General features: G+C 35.0%; 3 protein-coding genes and 1 long non-coding RNA gene across 4 annotated transcripts; 3 read left to right on the top strand and 1 right to left on the bottom strand.

Moving 5' to 3' along the window:
• The first annotated feature begins 157 nt into the window (after positions 1-157).
• Positions 158-2,185, top strand: LOC135075725 (uncharacterized). The gene is made up of 4 exons (XM_063970178.1): positions 158-308; positions 410-695; positions 833-1,375; positions 1,550-2,185. Coding segments are annotated over exons 1-4 (1,137 nt in total). The 5' UTR covers positions 158-306; the 3' UTR covers positions 1,856-2,185.
• On the bottom strand, positions 2,173-4,017 carry LOC135075726 (geminin-like). The gene is made up of 5 exons (XM_063970179.1): positions 3,885-4,017; positions 3,664-3,785; positions 3,454-3,591; positions 3,238-3,364; positions 2,173-2,887 (listed from the first exon to the last, which is right to left on the bottom strand). The coding sequence occupies exons 1-5, from the start codon at positions 3,897-3,899 to the stop codon at positions 2,783-2,785; spliced, it is 507 nt and encodes a 168-aa protein (XP_063826249.1). The 5' UTR covers positions 3,900-4,017; the 3' UTR covers positions 2,173-2,782.
• Positions 4,018-4,344: 327 nt separating this feature from the next.
• LOC135075730 (uncharacterized) lies at positions 4,345-5,748 on the top strand. The gene is made up of 4 exons (XR_010258101.1): positions 4,345-4,686; positions 4,773-5,065; positions 5,167-5,229; positions 5,438-5,748. It is a non-coding gene; the product is annotated as an uncharacterized LOC135075730 (long non-coding RNA).
• Positions 5,749-5,961: 213 nt separating this feature from the next.
• LOC135075416 (phosphatidylinositol 4,5-bisphosphate 5-phosphatase A-like) lies at positions 5,962-23,052 on the top strand. The gene is made up of 10 exons (XM_063969859.1): positions 5,962-6,252; positions 6,873-6,992; positions 7,750-7,975; positions 10,615-10,790; positions 15,646-15,897; positions 18,657-18,810; positions 20,190-20,438; positions 21,504-21,647; positions 22,207-22,399; positions 22,859-23,052. Exons 1-10 carry the CDS (start codon positions 6,239-6,241, stop codon positions 23,050-23,052), a joined length of 1,722 nt encoding a protein of 573 aa, XP_063825929.1. The 5' UTR covers positions 5,962-6,238.
• Positions 23,053-23,816: the final 764 nt, after the last annotated feature.

Below are 23,816 nucleotides of genomic sequence, written 5' to 3'. Positions count from 1 at the left end.
TTAAAAGTTCCCGCCAACCAAATCGATCTTTTTTTCCAATATTAGACAAAGGAAATACTGGCATTAAGTATTAAGTTGAGCCAAAAAGTCATAGAAGTCATCTTTTTTTTTGTAAAAAGGAATAGGAAAAAAAAAGAATTTGACATTTAACGTCACTTGTTGCGTTTTTATTTTTCGAATTGTTTTCCTCAATTTTTCACTGCGAAATGCGAATCATCTGTGATAATTTTATGTGGAAACGATGATTATCTTTTGTTTAAATTAACTAATTATAATTAATTTTAGGATAAGTAGTTAATTGCCACGATGTAAGTACCATTAACCCAGATTTCTAAAACGCATTGAACAAATTAGGGATTCGTGGTATTTACGTGGTACCTACTATACATGGTGCATTTTTTGTTTTCAGGGATATTTTAGGTGATTTCGATGATGCAGACAACGTGAGTGTTGACACATTAGCTTTGGAAAAAATTGTGTTGGAAGAAAGATCACGAGAAATATCTGAATTGAAGTCACTTAGCACTAAAGTGCACAACCTACATACAAGCTTGTTATACTACAGAAACACAAAATCAAAGATGGGGACTGTATGTTATGAAGCTTGGAAGACTTTGGTAAAGAAAGTGGGTGGATCCCAGAATGGATGGCTTGACCTTGGTCATTGTTTACAAATTGCCGGGTCTGACTTAGATGTGAGTATATTTCAACATAATGCTTTATGGAATAACATAACATAATGCTTATAAGTGTACGGACACTTTCAAGAGAAAGTAGCTAGCTACTAGTAGCTAGTAACTAGTGTAATAAAAATTTTCTTTTATGTTTTCAGTACATTAAGAACTCGGTCAAAGATGACCCAGTTGATACTGTGCTAAAAGTGTACATGCAGAATGAAAAGGCAACTTTAGATAAAATTATAGATGCATTTGTGACTCTCAACCGCTATGACATCCTGAAGAGTATTGAAGAACCGTTTCTGAACTTAGCCCAGTGTTTCAATAAAGATGACAGTGGATATCAAAGTAATGGCAAAACTAATGGTTCCAAGGAAATTATAAGCTTAACAAAGAATTTGCCCAATGATTTACCACTGGCATTGAATAAAAATATTGTGATCAAAGATAAAGATCCTCAAAAACCGAACCATCCCAAACCAAGGTCTCCACCAAAAAAGGCTGACAAGGAAAATAAGAATGACACTCCAATATTATTTTTGACTTTTACGGAAGATGGTCACCAGACAGCCCAGAATATTCAAGATTATGTAGAGGGTTGGATCGATGTGGCACCAGTTACTGTTATAACACTAAGTGACAAAAGAGAAGAAGTCTATCAGAACCCAGAAAAATTCATAAGAGAATATTTTGAAAAGGTATTATACTTCACTTGAATAATTTATAATATGACGTGAATGTTTTTGTCATTTTATAGCACATGTGGTGATTTTCGCTTGTTAGTTCCTACTATTCAGTATCCAATATTAGTAATAACACAATCAATTGTCATGTTATCTCTTAAAGTTATGTAACAAGTTCTTTTTTTTCAGGCTGATTTTGTTGTACCCATCATCACATCAGGGTACCTGAATGAAATTCGATCCTGTGACTCAAATGGACCTAACACCACCGACAACTTAGACTACAAATATGTAAACTTTATTTATACTCTCATTGTTAATCATTACATTCATGCAACAGGTTGTCTAAATAAAAAAGTAAGGACTGTATTACCGCAACGAGTAGATGTTGATGTGTTCAGACACATTAGCATGTACCCTGATCTGATGCCTTGGACTCATGAATCTAAATTCAATGAACAGTTTAAGGCCTTCTTGAAAAAAGGCCAGACATAACATTTTTTATCAAATTGATTTTTATGACATTGTGGCCATATTTTATACTTTTACACTTTCAATTGAACTTGCCTTTTAGTATTTATGAATGAATAGTAAATAGACTGAATTAAGAATATAATCCAATAGTATTGGTAAAACTAAATGTTGTACTCATTTTCATACACTGAAACTTTAAAAATGTAAAGGTCAATCATGAATATAATAGCACCTTGCAATAAAATTTTTACACAACAGGTGATATATTCAAGATAGCCCTTTTATGGTTGTGTACCTGAGTAATAATAATGTCTGGCAGTTTTAATAAATAAATGATGTATTGATAAAATATATTACTTTTATTCATCAAAGCTTAAATTTTTCCTAATTTTACACTTCAATAATTAAAATATAAATGGGTGTATTATTTTGTTAATCCAAGAGTTAGTTACTCTTTAGTGGATACTTCACACATTCTGCAAAATTAATGACATAATTCTTTAGTTATCTTGTAAAAATAAAAATTATCTAGTATTTATTTCAAAATATGTTTATTTAAGTGCACATTCATACAACATTAAACCTTAACAAAAAAGAAGTAAACTGCAATAGACGAGAGGCTAAGTAGAATAGATTTATTGTAATAATAAAAACTATGTAAGGCACTTACTTGTTTAGTCTTAAACGTTATGAAAACTATTGAAAAGTGAATATATTAAAAGTTATTACACATACTTTGGCAAACTTAAAGTTTTATGTTATGAGGTTCTAAAACGTCATCTATGGTGACAAATAAGAAGTTATTAACTAAAATAAAATAGACAACAAAGGGGCAGAATAAAATAGCTTCATTTCACATGAAAATACCTTTTTGCCCCTGCAGTTCATTGAAAAGTTAAATAAAGTAAGAAAATTAAAACTAATTATTTTCAGTGCTTTTACTAATCACTAGTTATTATCAGTTTCAGGTTTAGACTGATCATCAGTTTCGTCAGCAGTGCTGACATCGTTCACGTCTATGCCTGTGTCATTGTTGTCATTGGCCAACTCCTCCTGGAATGTAAGTTTCAATTATTGTCAAATAGTATTGAGTAGGACATAATTTGTGCGTTTAGTAAATGGCACACTACGTGTTGGTAATCATTGACATATTTATTCCAACTCATTTGTCATACAAAGTTTCATGGGAACTCGTTAAATCTTGTAAATTGGACACAGCACAGGGACTTTATTTCTCAAAATAACAGCTACTTCACTGATAAGATTATAAATACAGAAATTAAATGACAATAATAAAAAGTAAAACATGGAAATTAATTTTTCTTTTGGAGTAAGTAAAATCATGGTATTTAAAATGCCATGCAAAATTTACTATTTCAGTGTTTGTAAAATAAGGATATTACCTTTACAACTTCAATAAAGCTGTTGGCTTCTTCCAACATTTGCTTAGTTGCTCTGTTTTCCTCTTTTAGGTCATCAATAATTTTAAGCAGCTTTTCATTTTCATCAAGTGCTTCTTGTAAAGCTTGTCTGAAAATTATATTAATTATAAGAATGGCATATTGGATAAGAATGTACAATCATAGTGCACTGAAATATTGTAACAAATAAGTACTCACTGTCTCTTCTCAGCTAATATTTTCCAGTATTTCTCTGAGGCACCTTCCGGGTTTGTAAGGTCATCAATGGACACTTTGGTGTCTAGATCTGCTTGGGTTTCTTTGGTTGACAAATTCTTACGCTTGACTTCAATATCCCTGCAGAAAAATACAATTCAATTAATCTGAGATCTAATATTGCCAAATTAAGATTAAATTTATGTAACATACACAGAAGGTTCCTGAGAGAGTTGATGCTTCAAACTTTTTGATGGTCTACCCACTAAGTTTTCACGATCACTGGCTGTATGCTGGAGGGTTTTGAGAGATCTCCTCGTAACCCTCGTAGACTCCTAAAATGTAGGAATTTAACATCAGAAATGTATTAATACTTGCAAACAAAACATTCCAATCACTGAGTACTGTTAGGTTATTTCAAAGATTATTCGTACCTCTTGGGAACTCATTTTTAATATTCTTCAATGCGCAAACAAATGAAATTCCCTGTCCTGATGTATAGGCCCGATTAAAAGGGTATTTATTATGATCCAACCCGAATTACTCGCAAAAACAATAACCGCGTCCAGACCACGGGGTGGAAACGCCATAGAGTTTGACAGCTCCATAGAGAGTGAATTTTTTTGACAGTTCCGAGAGGAAGTGACTTTTTTTATAGTTGTCCTTTATGCGACAATGGCAATGGTCTTTTGCGTGTCTGGAATCAAGTTAGTAAACATTTTCGAATTACAACTTCAACTTTTATTTATAAATTATTTTATTGAATCTATTTGCATTCTATAAATGAAATGTTTATTTAAAAGTATATTAATTCAAAGTCGTAATTTTCACTTTAATCAATTTAGTTCCGTCTCAAGTCTACAACTGTGACAACTGACATTATTAAAAAAAAAAAACGTCAAAAATTTTCATCGAAAAAACGTGTTTTTCTTTAAACAAATTTTATCTAAAATCAATAATTTCTCAATCAATATTAATAAGAACTACATGTGCATGGATTGCCAGTTGGATTGATGTTTGTTTCAAGAAGAAATTTCTCTCAAGTAAGATATCCACTCGAGAAAGGTTATTGCAGCTTGCAGCAACATCATGTTTTATCAAGTATTGAACCACACAAAGGATTAAATCTTCATTACAATATCATTAATAACTCCATTTAAATCAATGGAAACTAAATATGGATCGTTTCATGGAGTAACAACATACTTTGGAGTTTGGACCCAAAATACAATACACGTAGGTACATTGCAGGCATAGATTGCAGGACACAGTGAATGATGATACGTGTTTTTACAGTGAATCTAAGTACCTATTTGTTTCAGGTTAATATCGAACTTATAAGGTGTTAAGCTGCAATTACAATAAAAGTGCTTGCTATGGAATCACCGGTGCTGATCATTATTGTCAACTGTTACTTAAAATCCAGATGAACCAACCTTTACTTCCTATTCAAATAAGTTTAGAAGAAACCTATATAAACAATAAAACCAGACCAAGAATGCTTGATTACAAACGATGAACTCATTTCATTTACAAGTTATGCCATGACATAAATGCATTAAATTAGGAAGATTTGTATTAGATGAATATTAACTTCTGTTGATAAGAACATTTGGTAAGTACCTTTAAAATTTAAAACACCCTCAAAATGATTCTAACACTATCCTCTGATGCTTTTCAACTAGGATCAAATAAAAGTTAATTATTTAATTACAGATTGGTGGAATCCAGATTCTGTGAATGTACATGTAATTGATTGACAAGTACACATTTGACAAGGTAAATTAATTTTATTTAACAAAGTAGTGCAAATCTAGAAACAAAACAGACAGTAAGATAGGTATGGTAGATAAGACAGATCACTTGTTCATCTGCTGTACTCTTTATAATATTAGTGTAGAATGTAGATGATGTAGGAGATTACAGTCTTGCGGTGACATGCGCATCTTTTTGCTCTTAATTTACAAATATTTCATATATTTTACAGGTGGTGAGAAACGTGTAGATCTGGCCTGCTTACAGTGGCTATTGGATTGGACAGAACCAAAGTGAGAGTGAACGTGTGAATTTATGGAGAACATTAAAAACTATTTTACTATAAGTCATAACGCAACTTATTTTGTATGAGTTACATACAAATGTCAAGCCGTGAGTACATTATGTAAAAACTAAAACAATGTACCTACTGTAATCACAACAGTAACTGTAATCTTTTAAAATCCAATAGTTTTAATGCTTATTGATTTTCGTAAACAAAATATTTCATGTTATATTTCATCAATAAAGTTTCATTTGATACTTCAATAGTTTTATTTTTAACCGCAATACATGAAAAGGAACGGATCATAAAAAAGTATGACAGGTATATTTAATCTGTGGGCGGCAGACGCCATATTGTATTCAGCGCCACCTACTGGACAATCTAGCTCGGTACCAGTTTGTTTATCGTTTAACCAATACTAGGGCCGTTTCCTATCTGTCTTTAGACATACTCTCTAATCTGTGGTGTCAACTTTGACAGTACGTAAAAGTTCGTGAGTCGGATCGAGTGTTTGTCTTGAAATAAAATTTTAATTAGATTTTAATGTAATTGTTTACTTTCGCATAAATATTGGTTTAATTAGGTTAAGGGAGATATGCGTCTATTAATTTGGTTTAACTTTTAGTTATTTAAAGCTGAATAAACAAGTTATTGAGTTAAGCAGTGTTATCTTATCTTTACGTGAATACCTGTTCATTTAACGTGTTATTGCTTTCCTGGAACTTTAAGCGAGCTTACAGCGAGAAAATGGACACTTTAAAGTAAGTACGCTTTTCCTCACAAAGCTGTGGAAATAAACCTAAATGTAGGTCATACAAAATTCACCAAGTTAGTAATAACTACCTTTGTGCGCGTCAAAGTCAAGGTTAATATCGCAGTTCATCGATTATTATAACTTCTAAGACGTCGTAGAATTGTTTGAGTTATGGAGAATAAAGATTTAGTTATGCTTCATAACAGATACTTCATGACCACATCACACATGTAGACCATCAATAAAATGCTTCACCATTCAGTGATTGTTAAGAAAATAATGTTTAAAACAATAAAATTGTGTATAAGATTTTCTATTATTTTTGTTTCTACAGCAATAGTTAAAACAATTCTGTTTAATAACACTCTTCGTTCGTTCGTTCGTTTCAGCCAAATGACGTCCAGTCCAATAACACTCTATTCAGTTTAATATAACAGAAAGTGTAATAAATATTTTTTTATTCTATAACTACAATATTACTAAATCTAATGGAGTATACATATAAATCTTTAATTTATTTACACTACACATACCTATTTATTTATTCTAGATCTAAAAATTTATCTATCAACAGCATTATTATTCAGTCCATTGTGTTACAGTAATAAATTCATATTATTTGCACAGATTCTACTTCGTAACATGGAATGTGGCCACCCGATCACCGGGTCAAGATCTCAACTCTTTGTTGGACTTCCCGTCACAATACAACAAAAACAAACCTCTTCCAGACTTCTACGTCATTGGGTGAGTATTAACCCTTTAACTGATATAGAGAAAAAAAATTCATTGGTTTTAAATCTTATGTCATCTCAATAATGTTCAAATAGCAACAATTCAGCCACTATCAGTAAAGTGGTTAAATAAAGAGGCATAGCAAGTTCAGTTTTATTTAGTTTAATTTTAGAAAAAGAAGATTAAGATTAAAATATGCTGGGAACTTTATTCAATCAAGGATCAAGGGTTAATTGTATAGCACATAAAAACCACTACAATAGGGTTAAAATGCTCCTTGTAAATATTTTTTAATTGTATTTTATATAATTTTTAATGTTGTTAAAACTAAGTTTAATGATTTTATCTTGAACTCTTTGCTGTCTTACAAAATATTAGGTTTGGAGATCATTAAATTTCAAGGATAGCTGTTGTTCAGTTAATTTCTCAATCCCAGTTATTATTTCATTAGGCAATAGTTTTTAAACTTTCAACATTACAATGTTTATGTAACCAGATGAAAGAGCCACACTGCTTTAAAATATTTTTCATTGTGTTGTGGATACATATGGATCCACTTCTAAGGTTCCTAAAGATTAGTCAAATTGAATAAAATATACCTAGTTGTAAAATTCAATTGCACTAAATAATACAATGATAAAATATATTTTTTACTTATGCTATAACTTGATTCAAAGTACCCTAGCCCTGAGTGAATCTGTAAATAATAACCACAGAGAAAGTGTTCACTTTCTTTCTAGTATAATTTACACATTACTTTTACTTTTAGACTACAAGAGGTGAAATCACAGCCACAGAATATGATTATGGACTCAATATTCTCTGATCCATGGACATCGACTTTCAATAAAATACTGTGTAGACAAGGCTTTATTATTGCGAGAAGTACGAGACTCCAGGGACTGTTGCTCTTGGTGTACACACAGCTAAAGCACGTCACACACCTCAGGGATATTGAGGCGCAGTACACAAAGACTGGCCTTGGAGGCATGTGGGTGAGTTCACAAATTGACCAACATTTTTTTATGGATGTTGACACTTTAATATACCATTACATAAGCTCTCTTTGGTTACTGGTTTGTACATTAGCTAATGCGACTATGTTTTTTCTTTATTTAACGTTTTCAACTTATGTCTAGGGTCATTCCATCGTTTCGGGTGTTACGTTCGTACACACATATTCAACAATATCTTGTATTTTGAAATAGTATTTTAATAATATTAGTGCCTTAATCTGTCCGTTTTTAGTTGTTTTATCTAAATAATAAAGTTTGTGCAGCTTAGAATGTAGGATAACGAAAATATGAGTCGAAAAGTGTGCGTTTCGGGCGTTACGAGATTTTGCCTCTATGTTCTGACTGTTGCTGCATTTACTCGAAATTTAGCGAATTTTCTTAAGGAATCATACCTAAAACTTACAGGACTTCTAAAGTATGAAATTTGCAAACCATGTAACATACAATCACTGTTACATAAATAGTTTTACTATTTTTTTATAATTTTTTTCTTTGTTTCGGGTGTTACAGTGGTTCTGTTTCGGGTGTTACGAGTACGAAAATTCAATGCGTTTTATCGATAAAATCGGTGTTTTATTAGTCTCTAGGTACTACAAAATAAGGAGTACAACAAATAAACACAAATAGAGCGAATTCTGGTTTGAAATTACGAAGCAGCTTTTCTTAAAAAATATACAAAGTTCAAGTTTAATTTTTCCTCAGAATATAGCTTTTTCTGTTGTTTTTTGGCTTGAAATAGCATTACTTTAATTTCTAATTACGATATTTAATGGAAATGTCAAACATCGAGACTTTTTAGCAATACCTTAATTTTAGTGTTAAGTCGACATTTCAAAAATGTCTTAAATAGATAAATATGACTCCTTTTCCGACGCCAGCGCTAGTGGGAGGTCGAAGGACCCCACAGTAATACTTTTTGACTTCTCCAAGCAATATACACACATTATCGACATATAAATAAAAATGTAATACCCGAAACGTTTCGGGTGTTACAGTTTTTAATCAAGAAAGAAACATACTAAATTAGTATCATGCTCAGATATTAGTTAGTATTTGAAATCATTACTACCATGACCTTACTTTTACCAAATATTGTTATCCTAATCCATGTGTAAGGTACAATAATAAAACAAATACCTGTTTTTTTGTTTCGGGTGTTACATCGCCGAAGTAACAAGAAAACACACTTAAAACTTGATGATTATCAATTTTTTTGGGACTATGGCGCTATCTACCGATACTATGATAAATACCCTCAAATCATATAGTGGCAAAACGTTTCACAGATTGATAGTTTTTTTTTAATCGTATTACCAATAATTAGAGAGAAAATGATCATTCAGACAGTTGACTTAAGTATAGATTTTGAAGACTAATAACTTAAAAATTACTTGTTTCTTGCAGATTTTTTTTGTTGCACATTATAATTTGGAATGTTTACTTTCAAGATTCATCAGATTTAATGCGAAAAGAACATATTTAGTTTTTCACCCTCGGTAACATTTGTCATGGAATGACCCTCTAGCTAAAAAAGTATCAATTATTTTCTAATTTATAAGCCCAAGGTATAATAACTTCAGCAAAGCCGATTGAATGATGTATGATATGATGTATCATGAATATGGTTTTAAAATGTTTTTAACAAAAACAATTCATTATTTTTATCACATAAATCAAACAAAATAAAACATAAAAGTATCCTCCATTTAGAAAAATAGAAATAATGTTTATTTTTACAGTAAAAACTGATCCAAAACAAATATGAACTGTAGCAAACATACACCAATTCTTTGTGATACATTTTTAATATTCTCTACTCATTCAACCTTGCTACCAGTTTAAGCTTAAGTGTCTGAGCTAAATGGTTGATTGACAATGACCATAGAATCTCAACACATTATTTGAATATAGTTCATATTTCTAGGGCAACAAAGGCGCCATCAGCATAAGATTCAACCTGTACGTGTTCAAGTTGCCTTGTACACTCCCACCTTACTGTACATGAGTACTACCAGTTTAAGTTTAGGTGTCTGGGCTAATTGATTGGCGATGACCAATCAGACCAATAATGACCATAGAGATTATCAGCACATTATTTGAATATGGTCCATATTTCCAGGGCAACAAAGGCGCCATCAGCATAAGATTCAACCTGTATGGATGCTCGATTTGCTTTATAAACTCCCACCTTACTTTACATGAGTACTACCAGTTTAAGTTTAGGTGTCCGAGCTAATTGATTGATTGGCGATGACCAATGATGACCATAGAGATTATCAACTCATTATTTGAATCATCAGCATCATCATTTTCAGCTATAAGACGTCCACTGTTGAACATAAGCCTCCCCCAATGATTTCCACAATGGCCGGTTGGTGGCGGCTTGCATCCATCGCCTTCCCGCTACCTTTATGAGGTCGTCGGTCCACCTTATGGACGTCCTACGCTGCGCTTTCCGGTACGAGGCCTCCACTCCAGAACCTTGCTGCCCTATCGGCCGTCAGTTCTGAGTACTATGTGCCCTGCCCATTGCCACTTCAGCTTGCTAATCCGTTGGGCTATGTCAGGGACTAGTTCGTTTACGTTTACTATTATTTGAATATAGTCCATATTTCCAGGGCAACAAAGGCGCCATCAGCATAAGATTCAACCTGTACGGCTGCTCGATGTGCCTCGTGAACTCCCACCTTACTGCGCACGAGCACCTCTTAGCAGATCGCGTCAATGATTACAATACGATCATCAAACAGCATGCCTACCACGTCACGGAGACTTCGAACATCTTGTACCATGAGTAAGTGATTTATTTAACCTTTAAGTATGGACGTGGAGTCGCACAGGCTCCGCGCGGGTTTCAAATTCTTGGTTTCACACACTTCCTCCCGCTCCCCGAACCCGAACTTCTCAGTAGCTTTAGTTTTCGTAAAAAAATATTCATTGAAATATTGGCAGGAGGATTGGTTACACTCTTTAAGTAGGAATATCTTGGAAAGGGTTAAATAAGGACGGTAGGTCTCATAGTGATATCTGTCAGAATAACCCTAGACTACTTCCCCTTAACGGCTCCGCCACTAATTACCAGTCACTCTGTATAGAGCTTATTAAAAATAAAATTGATACTGATTGCGAAGTCACCCTGTATAAACCTTGCTCTTGAATCATTCAATCTATTGATGAAATCTGTATCCGTTGCGTATTTAAAAAGGTCTAAGCGCACAGACAACAGAGTGACCTTGTTTTATACTGTGTACAGATGTGTATCAGCATACATAGTGATATAAAGGTATCTCGGTATCTTCTATCTGTTAATAAATTTCCTGCAGATTATTATAAGCCATTATCGTTATTTTACCCAGAAAGTACTGTATGTATAGCCTGACCAGGAACATAAAAACCCTCGCCATGTTGCGGAAAACTAATGGTACTAATTTCTTTTAATGGCAACAGTAACTGAAAACTTCATTGACATGTCACCTTGCATGTCAGTCTATTGCTGTCAAAGTGTAAACAAACTTTATTTTAAATGTGCGCAATTGATTTTGTGAATTACATTGCTAAAATCTTTTATAGTCGTGAAAGAAAAGTGGTTCACAATGTGTTAAAGTATTTGTCGAAGAGAAATACTAAGGGTTCGGACAATATTTTCATTGAATAATTTTTCCGACAAGGGTGTCAAATTGACTGACATGTTTATCGTATAGTACAGTCCACTATGAAAATTAGCTGTGGTTTGTTTCAACTACCTATTTTAAAGTTTTTTGTCACTTTCTAAGTGTTGAATTTTATGGAATTGGGAAAGAAGTACCGAATTTGAAGCGTTCATGAGCAAACATTGCAGTTGAATATTCAAGTTCTGAATTTGATTTATTGATGAATAATAAAATAAATCCTACTAGCTCGATTGATGTTTTCATTTAATTTATTTAAACCAGGTTACCTATAATAATATTTTTTCGTTAATTCATGAAAATATCAAATTAGCCCGTAATCCTGAATCCTGATACATAAAGTTAGCCTATTAATTTAACACAGGTACGACTGTACTCAGTGTTGCACTATCAAATGCAATTGACGCGCCTCTATGCCAGGGTTTTTATGTTCCTGGTCAGGCTATACCTACTGTACCAACTTGTCTGAAAGCTGAAAGAGGAGAAACTATGTAATACTACAAAAACAAACAACAAAAAACTGTAGTAAGAGTATCGTGGGCTAATCGAGGAGTTCACCAGTAAAAGATGTGTTCCCATCATTCCTTGGAGTCATCTCAGTCGTTTCGCTCTTGACAGAGCGGTCGTGGTCAAGTTGAGGCATCCACGTCGGTTGTGGAGGCAGATACATCTCTCCGCACGATTTCCCGCCATCTCTCCCTGTTCGCAGACTGCCTGGTGCAGTCAGATACGCGGTTCCCCCTTGCGGTTCTCACTTGGTCAATCCGGCGAATAGGTGACCTTCGATGTGTGGTTTCTTCATCTTTCCCCTGAATTCCTTAGAAACAACATTTTAAATAATTTTGACGAAATGCTATCAGCATCGATTTCTAACGCATGTAAGTTGGTTAGATTGTAAGTGATAATTGAAACCGTCATCATCAGACATAGACACAAATACTTATATTTTTCGTCTGATGATATTCTGGTATTGATCGTTAATACTTATACTTAGCGCTCGGCCCTGACCTTGCTACAGCGTGGAAAAATAGCGCGGGCTTTGTTTACAGAGTAATGTTTTCCCTCAGGTCTGCATACAGTAGTTTATCAGATAAAGGGTTATATCGAATAGTGTTTAATGAGTTTATGCTTTAGAATTAATTTAAGTCGGTTGAAATCAATCTAAGGTTTAAATCCATGCCTAGATAAGTTTCAATGTTATAGGTGTTCATTCGAATGATGAAAAATGAACCCTAGTCTCAGAATAAATTATATTCAATCTAACAGTAGAGGATCCGATCATAGTTCCAGTGATGACTCATAATGCACTTTGGAAAAATCGTCACTTGTCTTCATGCTATTTTTGATTAAAAATTAATAGAAGCGTGTTAAATGTTATGCGCGTTATAGCTTATCACGATCGTCTGTCGCTTAGTTTAAAGTCTAGTGATTGATAAGTTAGTAGAGTCCCACTATTAATCATTAATTGATAAATTAATTATTCAGATAAGTGTATCAGTGTCCCCAAATCATGTCCCACTTCCTTAAGTTTAGCTGTGGCTCTCATATATATACCTACGTAAAGCATATCAAGTTATACATTTCTGTTATTGCAAAATCGCTCTTAAAACAACTTTATAAGATGTCATAGTGTTTAAATGCTGTCGCGTCACTCGTAGATCTCTTCACATGAATATTTAATTTGCGCCAAAACGATCTCATTTTTCAGAGTGGCGTATTTTTGGCCAAATATAATTTTTGACCCGATTAGGTTGCTTATTTGGTTATTCTTCTTACCGTTAGATAATTCCTGGCAATTAGTGGTGACTGAGTTTGTTCCGGCGTTTCTTCTCAGCACTTGCAATATGTTTGTCTCGAAGCGCTGGTAGGGCCCAAAAGATAAGGAGACATGTAAAGTGCCCCATAAGGGCTACCTTTTATTTTTTATTTTTTACTACATTTTGACGTTTATAAGTGCCACTTGTGGTCTAAACTGAATAAATATTTTTGATTTTGATTTTACAATTTTGCTTTTGAGATCTTTCTGACCTAAGCCCTCATTATTTAAATAGACAGTCACAAAACTTTATTGCTAAATTAAACGTAGGTATATGAATCCCAAAATAGTCTGCAGTTGCTAAAGTAGCCATGATGATGATGCAACTCCCGACCGCGGATGTAATACCTATAATACCTGGCAACGTAGTTTTATCATTTGTAAATATGCGAACCGTACTATACGTGTTTCCAATAATACGTTTTCCCGTTACTAAAACATACAATTACGGTTATATCCGTCTGTAATACAGATATAATATTTGATTTATTGTGATGTGAGGAAAATTTAATGCAGAAGCATTAAATTAAATTATGAATAACTTTAAAAAAATCGAACTGGCGATATTTTCAAGTTTTAGATGAGAAGCCACTCTAAACGCTAAGAAATTTCGATAAATTAAAGTTTCCCTTCACGAAAGAAACTCATTCGTCATTACTGATGGACTTTTATGGTAATAAAGTAGACATAATCAAGACAATAGAAATGACGGCACATCAGGCTTAATCCTAGCATTTTATTCCTTTGTGATAGGTGCTATTTTTGCAATAAAAATGTATAGTTGTTGCAATTCATGAAGGCGAGTGTGCTTTACATGTGTGGCTCGCTACTGTTCATTTTTCAAAAGTTTTGATAGACATTACTTACACTATCGTTATGTGCATGTACACGTACACACACAAGTAAAACACACTCGACTATAAAATAATATTGTCGCAATCCGCAATGAGATTATACCAATACGACGTAAACTCACTCATCGGATCACTTAAAACACCTATAGGTAGAAATACATTGATTTCAAGTATACGATAAAACGCCGGTGATATTCAATAGCTCAACCGCGTTGGACCTATTTGAAATGTATAGCAAAGATAAAGGCAAGTATATCTCTGTGCTTATCGCAATATTAGTTTAATACATTCATATCGATAACTTAGCCTTAGTTAGAGATATTGCGAAATTACTCATTCAAATACCACGAGGTAAAATTGTATCGCTAAATATAAAATGAGCCAAGAATGAAAGTTATATTTAGAATTTCAATCGTTGTATACTTCATATTATCATTTTAGCTCTGTATCAAGCGCATACATACATGTCAGTGTTATTGGGCTTGCACTTATTTGACATTGCGAGAAGATGAACTTTAACGACTATAGTTATCATACGCAGTCAAGACGTCAATCAAAGTCATCGACCTATTACGCTTATGAGTATTTAAGTATAAAAACAACCTTTGTTCCTAATGGCTAACAAATTGATCTTAAAAATTTCTCAGTTACTTACATTACCTACATACTTCATTTCTGGTGTTCAAAATTGTATAAGTTAAAAGTTTTAAAAGTAATCAAAATGTAACTCCTGAATAGTAGATTTGGTCATGGAATCACCCATCTGATAAAAACCAGTCGTATCATCAAGAAATGAAGGTTAGAATCCGGCATTTTAAGGAACATACAATGCCAGGACATTAAACTTATACCTTTTTTGTTGCGGAATTGCACTTAATATAGCCACAAAAATGCCATCGTTGTCCGTATACCATACCTTTAGAGTAGGCGCACACCGTTGATTTTTTGTTGGCCGATAGTTGTGCCCGATTTTAATTTGTGTGAAGAATCGGCCAAATCGAATCGGCGTAGTGTGCGCACTCCCATACATGCCCATACTGATCAACTGCCCGACTAAACTATCGGCCGACGAAAAATCAACGGTGTGTGCCTACTCTTAATCTTATTCTCTGAATACTTAGGGCTGATTTTTCAATTGTCAGATAACTTATGACTGAAGAATAAACTTGTCACTTTGACTTATTTCCCATACTGAAACTGTCAATGTGCTAAACTTATTCTTTAGTTATAAGTTATTCGACGATTGAAAAATCAGCCCTTGATCTTGTAAGTGTGAGTGTTATTGTAACTAACAGTCGTTAATCTTTCCAGCTACGTATTTTGGATAGGCGACCTCAACTTCCGCACCGATCATCCCACCCCAGACAAGCCAAGTCCTACATCAGAGGAGATTGTAGAAACGCTACAGAAAGTAGAAAAGGATAAATACGCGTCGCTACTGAAGCACGACCAGCTCATAGCAGTCATGGAATCTGGGGAGGCCTTCTCAGAGTTCAAGGAACCAGAGATACGATTCCCTCCGACGTACAAGTTCGGCATTGGGGGAGACGAGTACGATTTGAAGTGAGTATGTTTTTTTGCGTTATTACCTCTTTTTTTTTTAAGAATATTCAAATTCAAATTCTTTATTGCTCCAATGTTGGTATATAAAGGTTCTATTAGTCATTTGTATTGCATAAATTACTATAGTCCTGTCAGCCCCTCGTACTAAGCTAAATATGCTTGTATGTACGAGTGGGCTCACCACAATAAGCTAGTTTCCAAAAAAAAAAACTTAGTCCGTCAATTAACACGTTGGACGCCACGCGGCTCACCGGTGAGCCTCGAACAATACAATTTCCATTGTGTCTAGCGTCTCGGCGTTCAATGACTTATATTATCCAAAAATATTGGACACGCATATTTTTATTTGTCTATCAAACAAGTAGTTACAAAGTTATGGTGAGTTGAAATTCCGCGTGACGACACATAGTGCTACACTTTTAAGCACTCCTTGACGTCACGGGCCTCTTCTTTTGAACTATGGTGCGCTTTATCCAATTTTCATTAGTTTAAAAAATGAAATGGCTGCGTTCCTCGGATGTCGAGTCGGCTAGTCCGACCCATTCACTGTTCGGCTATCGTGGCTTCTGTTTGCTTTAACGATACGGTTTCCAGATAATATTGAGCTTGAATTGCATGACATCATAGAGTTTTTTATAGATTTGTCTTGGGTTATCTAAGTATTCGCGATATTTCTAGGGAACGCGTATTTTAGGCACGTGTAGGTACTTATAAAGTATTTTTAGATGTCTGTTGTTATCGTATAGATAAAACAACTTTTGATGTTCGATGTATTATAACCATAAAGTTAATATTCCTTCGGAATAGAGCAACAATCACGAGCTGTCAAACGAAACCAAAAATGAGATGTCATATGTGTGTGTAAAAATAAATATGTGTGCATGTCAGTGATGTATGTATGTCGTTACTTTTCACATGAATATCGATTTCGATTAAATATTAATTAACACCTAACAGTAATAATATAAATAGAATAGGATGGAATGGGATTGTAGGTATATGGGAATTGGGAGAGTGGCCAAAGAAAATAAAAAAAAACTCAGAAGATTAAAATTATTCAACTTATTTATTTGGAAGAATGAGAGTTACAAACATCAAGACATCCATACAAACTTTCGCATTTATAATATTAGGGGCCATCCATAAAGTACGTCACACGAATTTCATGATTTTTTGACCCCCCCTCCGTCCTTGTCACAGGTGGTCACATTTCTGAGGTCATTATATCAAATATTTAAAACAATTGAAATGTGATGTCACGAAACTTAGGACCCCTCCCACCCCTTGTCACACCATGTCACACTTTGTCAACCCCCTCCCCCCCTCTTTACGTGTGACGTACTTTATGGATGACCCCTTAGTAGGAGTAAAACAATAATTAAAAAATGATAATTCTGACGATAACGTAAGAAAATAGGATTCTAACGATGTAATAATCGTTGTTGGCCGTATAGTGTAGTGGTTTGAAACGGACTACTATTCCGGAGGTAGCGGGTTCGATTCCCGCACAGTACAAACATCTGTGTGCATAAACATATTTATTATTATATTTAGTATGTAATATTTAGTTTAGTTTATTAACTAACAGGTAATTACAAAATAATACTTTTCTATATTCACATACAAACGCCATTTATGTACCTACATAATCAGCAGTGACTGTGATAAACAGCGCAGAAAATATATTTATCGATTGTGGTACAACCCTAGTGTAAAACGAAAATTATTTCTTTACACAAAATATTCATAAATTCTGGATTATGAGCATGAAATCTTTGCTTACAACTTAAATTAATGTTTAAAGAACATAATTATCACACTTAGTGCTTGAAATTCTAAGCGCATTCACAAAAATAAAGCTAAAGTTTGGAGGTGTCGATTTCAATAAATTTACCTGTGAAATGAATATTTTGCAGGATTATTCCTTTGGTGTACATCACAATCAAAGACGGAACAGGTCACCATTATATAAGAAAACAAACTTTCCAAAAATAAACAGGATTTTACGATATTTTTATAAAAAACTATAATTTAAAATTTTCTTTGTGCCTCTATGTGTCACTGCCTGTCAAATCTTTTGCAAAAATGGTTCTATTGACGTGACGATGATAGCATCACACATCTCTTTTTATCACACAGGGTTGCAGATAGTGACATCTCGCTCGCTCATTCTTTGTTGCTCTATTCCGAAGGAATATTAACTTTATGATTATAACACGCATTAAAAATCTAAGTTAGACCAATAGCTGTTAAGAATATGTTATTATAATGTTAACTGTAATTTATTATATTTATTTTTCTTCTGTAATTAACACAAAATCAATAAATCGTTCTGTGTTATCATTGATATGATAATACGCATTTTTACTTATCCTAATCGATCTGGTGAAGGTCGCGGGAGGTGCCTGGATGCGTGTGGTGTAAGACCGGTCGTTGTGGAAATCCTTGGGGAAGGCCTTTGTTCAGCAGTGGACGTCATTTGGCTGAAACGAACGAACGAACTTATCCTAAATACAGTCGATTGCACATCTGACTATGCATATTGTAAAATCGCACTTATAGCACTTACAGCGCTGAACTTGATGTCATCATCATCATCTTATCAGCCATAGGACGTCCACTGCTGAACATAGGCCTCCCCCAATGCTTTCCATGTTGATCGATTGGTAGCGGCACTTAACTTGATGTGCAAGCCGTTTACTTCACCATTCATTTGTACTACGACCTTTTTTACTGATGTTTCCAATTGTTTTCTTCAGGAGAAAACCGTCGTGGACTGACAGGATTTTGTACAAAGTGATAGAAGACAACTACGAGAACATCAAGCTTCGAGCCGACTTAGTCTCGTACGGTCACATGCCTCACTACACCATCAGCGATCACAAACCCGTCGTTGCACTGTTTAATATCAAGGTATTTCAAGCATACATTTATTGAGATTATTTTATTGTTAAGGGACCTCCACACTAGTGTCTTTCGAGTGTCGTAGTCGCAACGTCGACGCTACGCTAATGCTGAGCGGCTACCGAACGCAGTCTCTATGGTTACGCTGCGTAATCGCTGGTGAAATGACGACATTAGAAAGACGCTAGTGTAGGGGAGGCCTAAACGTCAGATGTTAAATCTTCAATGTAAGGTCGACAGCGCATCAGACTGTACATATTTTGCTGCAAAATAGTACTTATTATAACTGAATAAAATGCCACAGTGTAAAGTTTGATGGGCTGTCGTCTGTACAAACATTCAGTTGCACGTCACTTACAATATAGAAACACTCGCTGTAGTATATTTGACACTTCTAAACAATTTTTTTATGTTGACTATACTTCATTTGACGTAGAACCAGCGCTATAAATATTTGGCATTCATACCGCGGCCTAACGAAAGTATCAAGTATCCATTAGTGCTGTAATGACACTAGTTCTTTATGTAATGTAGTAAGAGCTGCCTAGTCGTAGTTAGCTGGATTGCGCAATTCGCTTTTAATTTCCAACAAATATCATTTAACAGAAAAAACCTGGCTATGTGATAGATATTTAAGCTATTACGACCGAATAGTTTGTGTACTTTTTGTCAGTATTGTTGCAAAATTAAAAAAAATATCCTAAAATGCATCAAATTGACGTAAATGAAAATAATTTTGAATCACTTGGTGCTGATTTTTCAATCGTCAGATAACTTTTCTTATCTGAAGAATAAATATCTATTTACACCTTTTAAAGATTTTCAAAATGAAGTCAAAGAAGGAAAATGTAAAATCTTCCTTGTACTTATCTAATAGTCTATGATAAAACTAATAATTTCATGGTATTCGCGAAAACTGCGTATCAATTTGAAGAATCTCCAAATATTAGATAGATAATGAGAAAAATATCCAAGAATGGCTTGTAGATAAATCATTGATAATTATCTAACAGTAGATAGAGGAAAGCTTTTATTTATAAGCAGAATTTCTTTATTTTTTTTAAGGCAGATTTATACGACTTCTCCACTACCTAAATTATATGACCGTTGTTTGGTCAAACCAAATTAAGCATATCCGTTTCAAATAATACAAACTGGGATACGTATATGAAAGACCAATGTATATTATAACTTACCTCCTGTTACCTTTTCGCGCACTGAATCGATTTATGAAGATGAAAAGTTTAATTTTTTGTCCAGGTTTTTGAAACGGGAACAGGTGCACGACATTTTTCTGTGACTAAAGCTAGTATCTTATAAATCTGCCTTCCATTTAATGCATGTATTAACTCGCACAGCTACTTATTTGCACTGTAACTGCATGCTAGGTCCGGCACGGCTTTACAAGGTCCCTCATCGAAGAACAACCCCGCGTGGCCCGATCGGGCGTCAGAATGCGAGCGGCCATGGCGATTCCTACCAGCGCTCTAATAGATGACGCTCCTACAGAAGATAACGTTGATAATCCCTTGCGTTCCGTCGTGGAAGAGGCATCGGACCCTGACGCATTGTCCAGGCCCTTAGAAGCGTATATTCCCCCGGACTTCACGTTAGAAGGGAGCTCCGCATCTGAAGAGGTACTTATATGCTTAAATATTTATTGGAAAAGTAAGGTTACTAAGATGCGGGCAGCCATGGTGGTTCCTACCAGCGCTCTCTTAGATGATGCTCCTGCAGAAGACACCCTTGATAATCCCTTGGGTTCCGTCGTGGAAGATTAGAGGCGTCAGACCCTGACGCATTGTCCAGGCCCTTAGAAGCGTATATTCCACCGGGCTTTACGTTAGAAGGGAGCTCCGCATCTGAAGAGGTACTTATCTGCTTAAATTTAATATTTGCATGGTGAATGGTAAGGTCAGTTATGATGCGGGCGGCCATGATGATTCCTACCAGCACTCTCATAGATGACGCTCCTGCAGAAGACATTGTTGATAATCCTTTGGGTTCCGTCGTGCAACAGGCGTCAGATGCCGTCACATCGGAAGAACCTCCTGAAGAACATTTCTTCAGAAGGATTCAAAACCTGAAGAGATTATTTGGCTCTTTGTCTATCTTGTCTCGATCCGATGGATCTGGGTTCGATTCCCAGACTATACACACTAGCTTTGAAACACACGATTACTCATCAATGCAACTTAAATATGTCAGAGTCATCAAGGTTCATAAAGTCCGACTTGGAGTTGTTACAGCCGAAGGAGAGGTAAAAATGAATTTTTAAAGATAGTTACATTCTCCATTTGGTGACAGATTTTATGATTCAAAAGGTAAGAAGTACTCTTCAATAGCATGCACCTAAACTTTTACATTGTGAGTATAATAATATAATCAGCATAATTATTTTTTCGCACTTTGAGCTAATATACATGTAGGTAATACATTATGTACAATTGTACATACATATTAACATTTCGTAGATTAAGAAAAGATTTTTTGTTGCATTAAAATTAGGTAGCATAATTATAATTTATTTATGTGTGCTGTTCTGCGGTTTGTGAAAAAAATAGGTTGTATTTAAATAAAATGACATTAATTTTCCACTGTGTTTTCGTACTTATATAACTGTAATTTAAGTTTGTAATGTGTTTGGTTTTATTAATAATATTTATTCAAGTTGCATTCAAGCAATGACCCATTTGTTCCAGACATTCTCCAACTACACGGAAAAGACCGTGGAATTTGCGCCCATCCACCGCATCTGGTACATCGGCGACGCAGACTTCAGGACCCAGTGCACGCTGTCACATGACGTTGAAGTGTATGCCAACGACTGGATTGGAATTTACGACGTTAGTTCTATTTATTTAGTTTTCATCATCATCATCATTCAGCCATAGGATGTCCACTGCTGAACACAGGCCTCCCCCAATGATTTCTTTGTTGACCGGTTGGTAGCGGCCTGCGTCCAGTACCAGTGATGACATAATATGGAGAATCACTCTGTCGCTTTTACGGCGCTTGCGCATGGGTGACTTTAGTTACCGTGACAGTATGTCTCCATAGAGAAGCATAAGTACTACGTTGTCTCTCGTTTTCTCTTTATAAAAGTGTAAAAGAGAAAGATATACTTGTCATGGTGACAGAAGCGAAACCTGCGCGCGCGCCCATATTCTTTTCATCATATATTCTACCGTTCACTTTTTGTTCTAATTTCAAAACCGAATCTTATTTTGAGAGTCATTTGAATGTTAACTCTTGATTTTTGAGGAACATAACGTTTTTGCCAAGAAAGAAAGTTAAGACTTAATACTACTCAAGCTGTGTAATTTTCTCCAAATGCTTTTCAAGCTTCTTCTACAAAAGGCATACTTAGTTAATAAATACTACATCATAGTTTTCCATTCACAGGCAAACTTCCACAGTTTAGACGACTACATAGCGTACGAATACCTCACCAAAGTGAGTTTGCCGCATACATCGGAGGCTGGCCAGCCGCGTACCGTTACACTAAGTTTCCCAGTGGGCAGTGGAGTGAGGACGCCTGGCTTCTACCGCTTCATATACTTCAGCCAGCCGAATAATGACGTCAGGAGTGTGCTGGGTAAGGGAAATACTTGAATCGTCTGCGCATGATTGCAAGTGCATGCGTGATTACGTTCAGTCAGCGTCAGATAGATCGAAGCGTCTAAGATTGCCAAAATCATCTGATATTCAATATTTCATGTAAAACCAGTCAAAGTAAGCATATTGTTTGAGGCACCCAAAGTAGTCAATATAATATATTTGACTCTGACCGTACATTTATAAGGTGTACTTAACAGATCAAATGCACATTTTTAAGGGGCGATACCACTGCTTAAATACTACAACTTTTATTAACATTAATGTCGCAATCACAAAAAAAAACTTCAAACAAATTATACGAACTGACCGATAACCCCCTAATAAAAGTTGTTGCATTTCAGCAGTAGAATCGCCCCTTAGGATAATGCGCGTTTAATCTGTGTCACCTTGTACATTATAATTGATGTATTTCAAATTTAATCTTTACACCCCGCAGGCATTTCTGAACCTTTCGAAGTAAGCAGCAAAGAGGACAGTTTAGTGACCATTGACCCCTGCGAGCAACCTTCAAGCAGTAGCTCGCCAGGCCGGTCAAAACCGGCAACCGGTTTGGACATCTTCACCGACTTCTCTGGTCTAGACGTGACCAAGCTCTCGCGTCACGTGTCTCACGACCTCAGCATCGACTGACTAAAGACCTACCTTCCTGGGTCGCCTGCCAACGGAAGGAAAAACAACGGTGTCTAATTTTATATACATTTTAAGCTTCAACCACACAAACGCGTGCAGATCGCTATCGCCGCGCGATCAAAGGCCAATGACAGGTCGCGCGACCTATGACAGTTCACGCGACCTGTCACCTGCACGCGTTGGTGTGATTGAAGCATTAGAGTTGTTGTACCTTTTGCAGGGAGTTTTGAGTTTAGGTAAGAAATGGTGGTGGACTGGTTCTGTTTTTTTGATTGTCGGATATAAAATTCTATTATGTTAACAGCAATGAAAATTTTTATTTTTATTGGTGATACATTTATCAGCGTTATTAGATAGTTATGAAAAACCAATACATTCAGGACTGGATTTTTTAAAATAAATTCAATGATCCATATAACATTACCTACTCATATAGGTCAATATTGCTGACCAAATGATCTCGCTTAGGTTCTCAAATATTCCTAAAGGCAATCCAGATTGCTCTATTTTGTTGTTTTTTATGAGTATTGCAAAAGGTACTAACAACTCCGACCCTATTAGTGTTAGATGACTTGTCACAATTTGAACGCATGTTATATTTATAATCGTACTTAATTAACTAAGAGAAACATCAGGCATGCAGTGATTGGCTAGCCATTGTGTCAGTATTACTTTCCGGAATTATAAATATGGTAACAAATAACTTATTGACATACATAATGTAGGTGTAAATACTTTAGCGACTAAAAGTTTGTTCCCAATTT

The sequence above is a fragment of the Ostrinia nubilalis genome, chromosome 10 (assembly GCF_963855985.1).
Source record: "Ostrinia nubilalis chromosome 10, ilOstNubi1.1, whole genome shotgun sequence".
Lineage (NCBI taxonomy): Eukaryota > Metazoa > Arthropoda > Insecta > Lepidoptera > Crambidae > Ostrinia > Ostrinia nubilalis.
Note: the sequence above shows the minus strand (reverse complement) of the source record. Positions and strands in the feature narration are given on the sequence as shown.